We start from the raw sequence: 13,618 nt of genomic DNA on the forward strand, positions 1-13,618 counted from the left end.
AAGGTAATATTAAACTGCACCATTTGACTTCAGACAAAATATATATATATTTTAAAAAATCTTTACAATAACAGGAAACTTGACATAGATTAGGAGTTCGCTACTGCGTTCACTTGCTCCGATAACTCATAACTCCGGTGACAGTGTACAACTTTCACTTCTTGACTTTGTAAAGGGAAAGCACATAATACAGAGTTTTTTTTCTGTGCAAAAGACAACTTCTGGTATCCTTCAGAAGAAATATCCAAGAATAGGTTTCAGAGGTCCGTTCCCCCCTAATTTACGGATGGCAAAAGATTATTATTCTTTTGCTGATAAAGTGCTCCGGTCCAGCAGAACCCTAAGAAGGCCTCAGTGTTTTTAACCATAGTTTTCTTGGATTTAAAAAACAAAATGGTCACACAAATTCCAGCTTTCCGTGGCCAGTGTACATTCCCCAGTGGACGAGTGAGAGGATCTTTTCGCTGCCCAGGTCTGTGTGCCTCATTTTGTCACAAGTCATGCAGCAGTTTTCGTGGCCAGTGACCGGGACCATGCACTCCATGTCCAGTTTGGCCATCTGTCCCTTTTTCGTGTGCTGCCCATGGAAGCTGTAGTGCAGGCGGGACAGCATCTGCTGCCGCTGGTCCTGAAGTCTTTTGTTCTCGCTGCGGAGCATGCGCAGTGCCAGCATGATGAGGAGCACCAGTATCAGACCGCCCGCGATGGGGACGGCGATCACAGCCGCCCGGAACCACAGTTCTTTCGAAGAGCTTAACTCCTGCACCTTGGAGATGAGATGCCTGCTGCTGTCGTGCTGGTATCTGCCACCCTGACCTGTGCAAGACAGGAAAGATGCATGTTAGTATTTTGAACATTTACAGGTAAACAAAGACGAATTTCAAGATACTATGAACTCCCTAAAAACACTGTTGAAATGTCACTGTATTGGATTTGATTTGGTTTCCATCCCTGTCAGACAACTCAGGTATCCAAGCATAGACAGATCTTCAATGTACATTTATTTCAGAACCCCCTGGTCCTACCAGCATCCGTAACCGCCCCAGGCAGAACACAACCCCAGATATTGGCAAAAGATCCCGAGACCCTGACCATCAAGATAGTCCTCCCCGTGAGCTCTCTCGACTGCCTTTTTCTCCACCAGTCTTCTTCCACTTCCTTAGATAGATGTGCAGGCCTAGAGCTACTTAAGTGTTAGCTCCATGTCAAGCTCTGCTTTCATCCAGCCCATTTTTTCGTGGTTTTTACGTCTCCTCTCTCTCTTCTATGGGCTACAATTCTGTTAATGTCTTCCCTACGCCCTCAGGCACCTGCTACGGCATCGCCCTCTCTTACCAAATATTTATATAATCTTCCACAGGCAAAGTATCCGTACATATGTATTTCAACTGGAAAGGGCTCAGGTGCCCTTGAGCCATGTTTGTGGTGGTGCAGAAAACCGTCAGCAAAAATATGTAGACAAATTACAATAACCGGCACTTCAACTGGACACACCCAATGTTTAATACCACACGGGCAGTACGCTTGTAATGTGTATACTGTTCCCCCAGTGTGACAACAGTCCAAAGAGTGTTACATATCATACATGGCCCGCAACACCGGGTCTGGCATCCAACTAGCTTATCAGATGCCATCTTCTCATTTAATCATCACCAAAAATATTGGCCATAGGCATGAACGCCGTTTCTCCACACCCATCACTGCAGAATGCCCTAACTCCTCCGGTATTGCCTCAAAAGATTTTTGGCTTATCAGGTGGTAGGCACCATAATTCTACAACACCAGACAGAAAGGCCTCTGGGATACTGGACATTGATCCTGGATGAACTGTGTTCATGTAGTGCCGCACAGCAGAATATCTCACGAGAGTGTACCCTTAAATATTCTCCTCAATACTGTGGCAGGCTATTAGCATGAGAGAAAACAAGCGAAGGCATGTATGGGGAACCTACATTTATTACTCTAACTCCACATCTATGTACTAGCACGTAAGTACTGGCAAACATTTGCCCAGGAGCCAAAATGATGATTTATGAGGTAACAGAGGGGCCACTGATGCGAGCAGGGTGGCATTCCAGGGGCAGAGCTGTTAAGGGAAGTTGGTGTGGTAAACTGGGTACAGGGATACGAAGCATATACGTCTAGTGGCTGAATTGCACAATGTGAAATCAGAAAACATGGGATTAATCCTGTGTTCACCACTTCACCAAATTAAGTGAGCCTGGGCAATTGTTTTATTCCATTTTCCCTCCTTTTTCTTTAGCACATACAAGGAGACCTCTAAATATAGGGTGTGCGTTGTAGAAAATCTTAGCCTGTGTTTGATTCCATACACTATAATGCTGTTTAGGAGTACACATAACAACTGGCTTGCCTTAGATTTCACTATTGGCATTGTTGTTAAGGAGGGTCTTGTTTTTGTTTTGGGGGGGGGGGGAGGGGGCTACCCTGGACTGGGATAAGCAGCCACAAAATCTTGACAGCTCCTATCAATTTATAGGTCACAAAGTACAAAAACTGTCCAGGTCACCATTTCTAAAGAAAGTCTGTACTCTAGGTTACTGCCGAAAGTCCACCAAGTGACAATGCACTTGCATTTCCCAGAAGCCAGTGTGGCATCCCGGCAAAAGGGCACAGGCCAGACAAGCCTCTAATGCTGCTGCAGACACATAAAAGGCCGCTCAATAGAAATACATCGTTTCATCCCATCCAGGCCTTTCCTTCTGGGGTCTAATTACATTCAGAAGGCAATCGATGGCAGACATGCCAGGTCTCGGCACGGCTGAGGGCGGCGGTCTTACCTGAGCTCTCGCCCCTGGGATGGGAGAGGACGTCCTGCAGCCCCCGGTAATTGCACATATCTTCGTGGCAGCACTCCAGCGGGGGCATGACGCTGCCCGTGTGGTTGTGGGCCTTCCTGGCTCGACAGAGGTCGGCTGTGTTTGAGAGGGAGTCCAGGCAGCCGTGGGTGAGCGGGGAGCTTGGGTTCTGGGGGTCCAGCTGCTTCGTGAAGCACGCGTTCAGTTCGGATTTGCACATGTAGCCTGTCGCGACACAGTGCGCAGCATCGCAATAGCACCGAATTTCACCTGGGAAAAAACAGGGCAGAAAATATTGTTGAATACGTTGCATTTATAATCCCAGTATAAGCTATTTAGTGCTGCAATAAACGGATGTGGTTAACTACAGTATGATTTAACTTAACCGGAACCAGGGGAGATTTACAAAACTGTGTTTTAAAATGCGGAATATTGTAACATGCCGAAGTGGGTGGAGTCGATTTAATCACATATAGGTCCTGTTCCCTAAAGCGGATGGAAGGACTATTTTGGAAGTCTCCTTTTGGGACTATACAAGAATTGTCCTTATGGGAAGTCGTCTCCTATCCCCAAAGGACTAACGCCCGTAGGTTTTAAGAAAACCAACCAATCTGTGACTCCTAGCTCAAGGGGGAATCGTACCCCAGCTAGGGCTTAAAAAAGACGCCTCACAAACCAACACCTTCAATTGATTAAAAGCAAACATGTAATGCAATCAAATTGTGGAGACAGCCAGAGATGCAGAGTGCATGATACTTTACAACGAGGTAATAAATCGGGCAAATAAACGCACAGGAGGGAATGCAAAGCCCGGGAGGCCTTCCAAAAGGCTAATGTGGTTTGAGGAAACGGCACTCATTAGGGATTTTTTGTTAGGTCGCCTTAATCGGAACCACTGGGTCGTAAACTACTTCGCACTTTTATGCCAGCAACTCGGTTCAAGCGTGTCAACTAGCACCTCGTAAAAGGGTACTCGTCGGGGTGACGGCCACAGACATGCGCTGCAGCTACACCGTGTTTTACTGTGTGAAATTAGGCAGTTAGCTGTGATATCTGGGCCGGCCGCTCTCCTCGCAGGGCCCTTCGTGCAGCGGGACCTAAAGTCGGGACAATAAAACAGACGCCGCAGTTTACAACTAGGGGGTCTCTGTGCCAAAGTCAATTCCATCGACCCAAATGGAAGGTTGTAAAAAAAAAAAAAAATGGTCTTAAAGACGCCAGCCCCAACCTCCCTACCCCTTTCCCGCTTAGAATGACCCGGAATATGGTCAAAGGGATGACGAAATGTTCCCTCGAAAACATTTTAGCATGATGTAACCATGGCAACTTTTGGGAGTGCATGCGCGTATGTATATCATCTTCTTAAACTGTCAATTTAAAATTCTCTTTCGTGGCCCGGCGCCTGCTGCAGAACAGCACGCTGAAGTCACCATTCGGGGCTTCATGTAAGAACCACGGAGACCAGAAAGTATCTACTGTAAATCTGCCTGGACAACTTATGCAGGAGTAACGTGCCAGAAAATGAAAATGATGGAAGTAAAGAATAAACAACCTGGCAGAAACTCTAATGGAATCTTTGAATGTTTTTAACGCTTAAGAAGTGTCAGCTTGCATCATGGGGTTTACTGACACTGAAGCACCATAGTACTGTTAATGTGCTTTCTTTTCCATAGCATATAACTGAAAATGTGGTCCCCCAAGGAGTTGCAAGTTGGCCTAACCCTGATCTCTGCAGGGTTCAATCAGAGAATTGTGAAGTGATTATGCCTCGGCTGATGCAAAAGCGATGTCTGGCTTTAGACTGAACAATTAAGCAACCTCCAGCGACAACGCAGAGTTTTTGAACAATTCCAGTGAAATATTGTAAGAAATGCCATATTATAATATGTATTATATATTGAAATATTGTAAGAATTAGGACACTGATACTCACCATAAACCATATGGCTTTTTGGTGCTACCTACAAAAACACTCTGCCCGGAAGACGACCCATTGTAGACTGGATTCTATAGGTTGGGTTGAAACGTTGACACTGGTGTCGACTGCATTTAGAAATGATTAGTGGTTTCTGGATTGAAGGGGTCATTTTGAAGACCACGTGGTCTTTTAGCCACAACTTTGTACTTATTTAAAATGTCCCACGCCACTGGAGGGGCTTTTACCACCTTGGTTGGGAATCACACTATGGCCTTCTGGGAGTGGATGATGAATTGAAGCTGGGGGGGGGGGGGGAGGGGGGGGGGGGGGGGGGAGGTGAGGTGACAGCACGCACTTCCTGCCAAAGCAGTAATAGGCTTGAAACGTGCAACTCGGCTTAAAAAAAAAAAAAGGAACAGAGAAGTCACGGTGCTTAATTCCTGACAATCTGATACCCTCATTAAAGTCGCGCTTTACAGCTACCTGTGCCCACTGGAAAAAAGAGCCGCCTACAGCCTTGCTCAGAAAAACAGAACTAGCCATGACGCCAACTAGTCTAGAAATACCTGTTCCCGCGTGGAAACTGCCTAGCCAGCCTTTCATTTCTTACACACAATAAAGCGTTTTTTTCTGGGCGTGCGCTATTTACCACCTGCAAGTGCCACCGTCTGTAACGAGGATGTTTGGGTACCGGCAGAGCGGCACCTGGCCTCTCTATTTCCGGCCTCAAAACTGGCAACTATTCTCAGTTCACGTGTCTAGGCGTAGCATTGTTTACATACGTCCTGCTGAGTGAGTGTGGCGTCTCACTGCCCTTCCTCGTGGAGTTCATTTTCTGTCTCTTCTCACTAATGTCTACCCTGGGCTAGACGATTGACGCGTTCGACCACTTGTACTAGGCGGGAGATAAGCTCCTGGCGTCTGAACAGCACATCCAATACAAACCTTTAACAGTGATGTGTACAGTGGCGGAAGCGACACTATGTGCTCGTTACCTTGGCACACATTCACAACAGTGTCCGCTACTGTGTCACGACAGAGCCTGCGTGGGGCTTGCAGAATATGAGGTGTATAGTGGGTTCCCTAGAAGATCTGGACATTATGAATCTTCATGTAGGAAATCCATGCAGCAGTTTTGGTCCTACGAGTTCTATTCTGGTGGTATTACTGAGAAAGTCAGTGGAGACTTAAGAAATAAAGGTGGTATTAGATGGAGGGGTATACAAAAAAGTGTTATATATCAATTTATGTTTTTATTAGAAAATCGCACAGCTCTATATCACATCTGTGCCAGTTAAGTCGCGAGTTTTGTCTGTTTCCGTCTTCAGCGACAAAATTACTGTCTCTATATACATCACTATTGTTGCGAGGGGGCTACCGAGGTAGATCCATCAAATGTCTAAATATCCAGATGTTAAATTGTACCCAGGATAAACGAACTGGAATTTCCGCCAGGTGTACTTAGAAGGTTTACAGGGTTTTAAATCTCACTTCCTGTACTAGGATATCTGCGGACAAGACGTGAAACGTTGGATGAGCCCTAACCCCTTAAAAAAACAAAGCACTGTCCAGAAGGCCTTTTAATAGTGCCATTAGGTTCTCGAGTAGCATAGCTGTCCCTGATGTGTGTCAGCCTCTTGACTCCACAGCCCCCGCTGCAGGCCCTTATCTCCTAATTCCTGCTGGTAATGGAAGTGTAGTGAAGGGTGTGCCGTGAGTAAGACAGCCTTGTGTTTGCCCCGTCTCAGATCTCCCAGGGCAAAACTCTATCGCACACACCCTAGGCCTGGGGCCAAACGTTTAAAGCCAACTTAGAAAGTCTGCATCGACAGAAAATCGAAATAGGTACAACACACGCTAGCAAAAGCATTACGACAAAAACATTACACTCAGTTTATACCTTGAGGACACAGCAACAAGTTTGAGGGACCAACTTTGTCTCGCAAAATCATTAATCTCTGCAGGACGTAGAATGGTCCGTATGTGCTATAAAAACTGCACCGTGTTCACCGGTTCGATCTTTTTAAGCTGGGTGGATGCACTCAAGGGAACTGGTGTCACTACGCCTCTTTCAAAAGGTATTTGCCTTCCCAACATAAAAGACTTGCCTGGATGTAACAAAGGTACATTTTTATTTAAATTATTTCCATTGCAAACACTGCAGCGGGCCATAGGGGGTTTTGTGGCGTTTTCAGCCGGCGAACAATGCTCCCGCTGTTCCCCTTTCTGGTTACTGTACTTGGCCATTAAAGAAAAATGTCTGCTCGCAGTCACGAAGGCTACAGGAGACTGCAGGCTGCTCTTAAAAGCTTTTGAAGTCGGCTGCAGCCAGAAGTATGTGATCCCCTAATTATCTCATTACCAGGCGCATAGTTTCAGTATCTGGAGCACCGCATCAGTCTAGTTCCCTCCCTGCTGCCTCTCCCAGCCCAGCCTTTCAGGGCTGCTTCCCTCCCCGGGCTGTCGGGGCTGCGAGCAGCCTTAATTACAGCCTACCAGTACCGACAGGGAGTGGGGAAGGCCAGGCCTAGCGTCTTCAAACTCCTCGCGGTTAAACACTCCGCCCGCACCCCGTACCAAGGCTACTCTATACAAAGCAAGCTTACAACTCGCCTGCATGCAAGTCAGCCCTGCAAAAGGTGCATTTCAGGGGACCTTCTTGTTTAACACGCATGCAAAAATGTGTGCAGCCGTGTCCATAGAGTCTGGTGAACTGGGAAGGCACTGGGCATGTGTAAAATAGTCTGATGGTCAAATAAATTAAGGTATGTGAAATGCATCATGCATGCACAATATCTGCAGGCATGCTCGCCTAAGTAGAAAAATCTGAGGGGAGTTTATATATACATGTATATACGTACGTGGCTACTCGCAAATCTCATAGCGTGATGTGACACAGTGCGATCAGGTAAAATGTAGGTATATTTAGGTGTAGTCGCCAAGTAAGAAGTGCTTGTACCACTGTGAGCGTGTGACCTGGGCATGTTGCAATTTCCCCAAATATGCTTCGGGACAGTGTGAGTCAACAAACCCTTGTTAGCAGCAAGCTGTAGAGCGTGCTTGTAAAGGTGTCTGGCGGACTATTTCTTCCGAATTTTTTTTTAACTTTTATGCCGTGGGGGGTTTAATGTTCACACAGATTTGCACGTGACAATGGCTGGAATAGCCTACAGTGTACACACGCCTCTCCTAGAGGTAAGCACACTGGTACCAGCTCTTTAGTTCATGCTGGGCCTCGACGGTGGCTCAGGGCTGCGAGTCTTGAGAAGTTCATTAGAGACAGGCTAACAATAACATTTTGACAAGCGCCTGCCCTGGGGTCTGCTCTGGGAGAGTTTACATGTAGACGTGGGGAATGGGTGCGTGTTTAGCAACAAAACTAAATACAATGTTACAACATGGGAGGTGACGGTATTGTCACCGTTACAGAAACTCCTGACCTGAACTTTTGGGGCAAGGTGTACTGGAAAGAACTGCAATCTACGGGCAAACTGTTAGGTCTTAAAAATAACATTAAAAAACCCTCAGCTAGTTTGGAATTTGAATCTAAAACCCACTCAGATGGAACCCAAAAGTGCGGTACCCTCGGTGAGCCGGAGGTGGGGGTAGCACGTCTACCCACGCTTCTGCCACTTACCTCTGGTAACCACCGCTGCCATCGCACACAGCTCCAGCCTCAGCCACAAAGAGAGCAGGCTGGCGCGGCGCCGATCCATCGGGGGCACTCTGCTCCGGCTTCTTTTCTCAGGGCTGCACCGACCCGCGGAGAACTGGTCGCATGCAGCCGTCCGGCCCGCTCCCGAGGGCGGGGAGAGATGCGGTGCTCAGGGCTCGCCTGTCTGTTCAGTTGGCGGCATGGGGCGTGCGACGGAAAACCCTCCGATACCGGCACAGTGCACGGATCCGCGGTGCAGTGCTATGCTGTTTTGGCCCTGCCACCAGATTCCCTAGTCCTCATAGCAATCCGATGCCCATCCAGGTGAATTCTCAGAGTGTTCAGTTTACTGCCGCGCGCGCTGACAACCCTTGCACAGTCGCGGGTCCTCCCCTAGGACCACGAGCCCCGCCCACCGCGCGCAGCCATTGGTCCGCCCAAGCTTTGTGGCACGCCCATACGCTCACGGCCTGCAGGTCTAGGCGCACGACCGTCATTCATAAGGGGGAGGGAGATTGGGCGGACCCAGTAGAGCCGCTGCGTGAGGTAGCCTGGCGCACAGCTCTGTGGAGACCAGAGGAACTGGTGACAAGTATAAGCATCCCTTTACGATCAAATACCGCCCTCTACAGCAGAGAAAGGAATAGATGTGTCTATCTATTCAGAATATATACTCAAAATATTTCATATATGCACGGTCAATACTTTGATGCTAGATGTAAAAGTAAGTTAAAAGAAATTAATATATACATGTAACTGTGGATATTTCCGATCGCTTTCCACAGCTATTTTCTGCTAGGTGTCTATAGGCGTTGTTTATACCACACGCGCGAGGACCAGTACAGTTTTCAATTAATTTCCCCACAACTACCAATTAAGGTAAACGCAGTATTTCTAAAGCTTACAATCGCTAGCTGGCTATCCTGGAATCGGTCGAACTTCAATAAACCTTTTTAATCAAATCTAAGACTTGCTTTGATCTTAGAATGCTCTTTACATTACCACACTACTTTGTGGCGAGAGGCTAGTATACGCTCGTGTTTCTCGCACTTTATTCACGCAAGGAGTTCAGCATAAACCTCTACAGTTCAGTACAGAAGTCGACCAGGCCTCTGCATTACCATATACTAACTGTGACGGGCTCAGCATACTATTTTATATTGCCATTCTTCCCTTATGCGAGGAACCGAGAACATACTCCTACATTCCCACTCTTTCCTCGTGCGTGGAAGGTGCTAGACGTATTCCCACATAAGTAACCATGATGTCAAACATTTCGAGATTTGCTGCATCGACAGATATTTCATAAAGCATTTCAGAGAGTCCATTCATCTATAGAAAGCCTTTCATAAATATTGCATATTGGACGGTAGCACAGTCAATATGTATATTCCTCATATAAAATAAGAGGAGAGGTCTCTCTTTTGAGATTGGTCTGTGTTCACAAAAAACAGTATGTACCTGCCCCCATGGCCTTACAGACTATCCTCAAAGAGAGACAATAATACTTTCCCCCTCCAAAATTAACTCACCCAGGAATGGGAAGCATGGTCTGCAGGCCAACCTACCTTCTCCATCGCCGACTGATTCTCCTTTCCTACTGACTGCCTTACATCCTAACCTACCAGGAATTAAGTCCTGGTTGTTCTTTATTCCCTGTTGTGGACCTAGCTACGAAACCGACACATCCTCCTAGAGTTGACTTCCCCCACCTTCAACCCCCTTGGACACCTGAAACTAATTTTAGCCCCATCTGCACATACCGAGCACCCACAACCGACCACCTTACCCTGTCCCTCATGCCTCCCCCACAGCTGACCTGTCTATATGGTAATCTGGCCTATCCACTTTCTCCTCGCTGATAAATTACCTTCCAAACGTTTCAATCAGCAGACTCCTCTTCTCACCTATCAAATGTCTGATGCATAACCCAGCATCAGGGTACCCTACCCCACGGTGCTGCGTCCGAAGGCACCATATGTCCAGAGAACTCCAAGGCCAGGACCCTGCAGTCTTGCTCTCCATACCACTCCCTTCCACTTCTAACCATAGAGATCACCAAAGGGGCCTGATTGAATACGCAAGTCAGTGGAGGTAAAGGATTTATGCCTTAAACCTGAATGTGAGATTATTGAAGATTAGGATCTCTGCTTTTTTCCGTTTTGGAGATTTAGTGCATATGTCTGAGTTAAGAACCCTCCATCCTTGTACTGCTCATGATGAGGACAGTTTGCTAAATTTCTACGCACTCTCCACCTCATTGAAATCACCTCCATCCTCCTAACTAATGCCTTAGCCAATCTGAGTGGACCCGCCTTCCAGCACACTACCATCATCCCGCTCTGTAAAAATGATTTACATTGATTCATGTCTATCAACTTCCATAGAATCACATTTCCAAACACAAAACTGACCACCCTGGGTAGCCAACAGGGTGACAGGCATAAATCAGACCATAGAGTTGTTTATTTTGGTGAACAATGTGGAGTTGCTACTGGCCTCCAGTGCTTAATTTCTTCTGGTAATTGCAGGCGTGGGCACTGGTACTCGTAAATAGGGTAATATTTCAGCACCCACTAGGGATCATAACACTAATAGACTATCGATATCCCGACGAAGGACACACTGACCCATAGGCCATAAAGTATGACAACCAAAACCATTTTGATGACCTAAGCCATCGCTGAATAAATATTTTGGTGATGACAAACCTCGACTGTTTTAACCATGGTTTCTCGGGCACAAAATTGCACAAAAATATGCATGGAAAGCACCCTTGCCTTCACACAAGGTGGTTGAACCTACCCAGACTGACAGAGATTAAAATGTGGGAAGCCTCCAGATGAAGCATGCCACAACACGTGGGTGTGGTCCTTGCTTTTCCCAGAACTACATCTCCACAAAGGTCGTAAGAAGATACTCAATCCATTAGCACTATTCTGACATAATAGTGTGAAGTATTATTTTTCGTCAGACTTTCATCCAGAGCAAGAGAGAGAAAGGCAAAAAAAGGGATACAGAAGGAGAAAGGGAAATATAGGAAGGCAGTTACAAAGGGACAGTTTAAGGAAAAAGAAGAGACTACAAGAGTGAGACAGAGAGACAGGCAGTGTAGGGTGGTGGAAGAAAGAGGCATGATGTAGCATTACAGGCAGCCTTGGCATTCACTACATATGTATTCAGCAGCAACAGTGGTGTGCTCCTCGGAAAAAACGTTAGGGTCCTGATCTTTTTTTCCTCGGATGAGTTTGCTTAATTTATTTATTTTAACAGTCTGCAATTTTTAAAGGACTCTACACAAGAGCCCTTTAGATCACGCCATTCACTTTAAAGAAGCACTTAAATCATATTTAATGGTATTACCGTGTGTCTGTGTGCAAATCAATAGTTAGAGACTGTTGGTTTTCAAAGTAAAACTTGCCAACTTCACAAACTTTTCTGGAAAGCTTTTCTAGACCATCAACTTTTTCTCTAAATTCTATGTTTCTCTGCTCACTTTGAAAACAATTATATGCCTTCATATTTTGTTAAAAAGAAGATTACTTAAAGCCGCTGAAGGTACATCTGACTTTCACTCTCTGGCATTGATCGTATGCCATATTTGCATAAAGTTTTGCACAAATGCAAAAATGAATCAGCGATATTTTGTACCTGTTCTACTGCTTCCATAAAAACAGATTTACCGGGCAGGTTTAAAGTTTTGCACCAGGACAAAAAAAGAGGAAACTGAATTGTGCTATGTTTGCTGTTTATAAAAAGAGCAACTAAATTCGCCTTCGTTTTTTAAAATTTGAGAGATTGGGCTAAGTGAGAGACAACGTTACGCTGTTCTTTTTTGTTATGGAAGTAATATAGTACTAATTCCGTCTGTGTACTCGTTTTCTCTTTACATAATTAATATACTACTTTCGTATACAGTGATATAAATAGTGTAATGCACCAAACGTGGTCAAAATGTATTTCCTCTGATTTTGCACCAGTGCACAGTCTGCAAAATATGATGCCCCTCACCAACTGTCCTGTGCCAGGTGTGAGTAGTTCTTCAAGTCCTGCCTTATTTCTCTGCATCATCAAACCTTTGGTTTTTCCTCGCCTATCAGACATTCAGTAGCAAATTAATATTTTTGGTGTGTTCGATTTGCATTATTACTTACTTATGTTTCTTGTTACAGTCAAATTCGCTTCATTTCGACTGTAAGGAAGTAACAGGGCCACTTCACCTGGATCTGCTTCAGATACTTTAGGTCTCGTGCACTGGCAGATGTGTTTACGACATGTGACACAACCCAAACTCCGCTCTTTACTGGGGTGCAGTCTCATGTCGGTGCCCTTAAAATGAAATGTTGCCCACGTTAATTCTAGTTTACTGCTTTGCGGGAAGACTCGTTCAGTGGCAAACATACTCCCACAGAGCACAGGAGTACAAGTTGACAGGCCCTTCGTGGATGGCGATGGAGGGGGGTGGTGGGGTTGTCCTCGCGCGGAGCACTTGTGAGTTTTGGCCCACCTAGGGCCTAGTGGGACCACTAAGGCAGGTCTTCCGATTCTTGTGGAAATCAAGAAGTGAGGAAGAGTAATGCATCTGGTAAAAAAAATCTGCGCACCTTTTACAGAGCATTGGTTGTAAACTGAACAGACTCAGTTGAGTTGCTCAACCGAATATGTGCAGTGCCATGAAGCTAAATAAAATGCTACAAAAATGATTCCATTATTAAAACAGAATGGGCCCGCAGTTGCTCTTTAACAGGCCCGCGTGTATGTTAGTGGAGCACAAAACGAGAAGGGGGTGAATAACAGCAACTGGTAGTGATCACGAGTATTAATGATTATCTAAAGTGCTCTCTCAAGCCTATGTTAGGCCAATGTCTGCAGATAAATGTTGCACGCGCACACACCTACTATGGTTAACGCCAAGGAAAGAAACGCGACGTTGTAATAGCAAAAACACCTTTCCATGTGTAAAGAAAACACACATACCCTATGCTCCTATGATCAATAACACCCGCCCCCAGTCAGGCTGTCGATCGGAGTGGGGGGGGGGGAGAGGCAGCAGAAGCTGCAGGCAGACACTGGGCAAAATTAGCAAGTCAAAGGCTGCTGGCGCCACCGGGACAGCACAGACAGCGGCTGACGCTCAATTATCACCGCCCTCCCTGCCCCCACTCCGCCCTCCGGCCAGCGCGGCCCAGCCTGATCTATATCAGCCCCCGGGCGATCCTCTTACTG

At 46.2% G+C, this 13,618-nt stretch overlaps 1 protein-coding gene across 1 annotated transcript; it reads right to left on the reverse strand.

Moving 5' to 3' along the window:
• Positions 1-28: 28 nt before the first annotated feature.
• Positions 29-8,731, reverse strand: BAMBI (BMP and activin membrane bound inhibitor). Its single transcript, XM_069211295.1, has 3 exons — positions 8,375-8,731; positions 2,802-3,089; positions 29-816 (listed from the first exon to the last, which is right to left on the reverse strand). The coding sequence occupies exons 1-3, from the start codon at positions 8,451-8,453 to the stop codon at positions 398-400; spliced, it is 786 nt and encodes a 261-aa protein (XP_069067396.1). The 5' UTR covers positions 8,454-8,731; the 3' UTR covers positions 29-397.
• Positions 8,732-13,618: the final 4,887 nt, after the last annotated feature.

Source organism: Pleurodeles waltl, chromosome 10 (genome assembly GCF_031143425.1).
Source record: "Pleurodeles waltl isolate 20211129_DDA chromosome 10, aPleWal1.hap1.20221129, whole genome shotgun sequence".
Taxonomy (NCBI): domain Eukaryota; kingdom Metazoa; phylum Chordata; class Amphibia; order Caudata; family Salamandridae; genus Pleurodeles; species Pleurodeles waltl.

Excerpts from the sequence above, each read along its gene's own strand:
- BAMBI (XM_069211295.1), bottom strand. The coding sequence starts at position 8,453 with ATGGATCGGCGCCGCGCCAGCCTGCTCTCTTTGTGGCTGAGGCTGGAG. Across the intron at positions 3,090-8,374 it reads GGCAGCGGTGGTTACCAGAG|GTGAAATTCGGTGCTATTGC; the intron begins GTAAGTGGCAGA and ends GTTTTTTCCCAG. Across the intron at positions 817-2,801 it reads TCCCAGGGGCGAGAGCTCAG|GTCAGGGTGGCAGATACCAG; the intron begins GTAAGACCGCCG and ends TGTCTTGCACAG.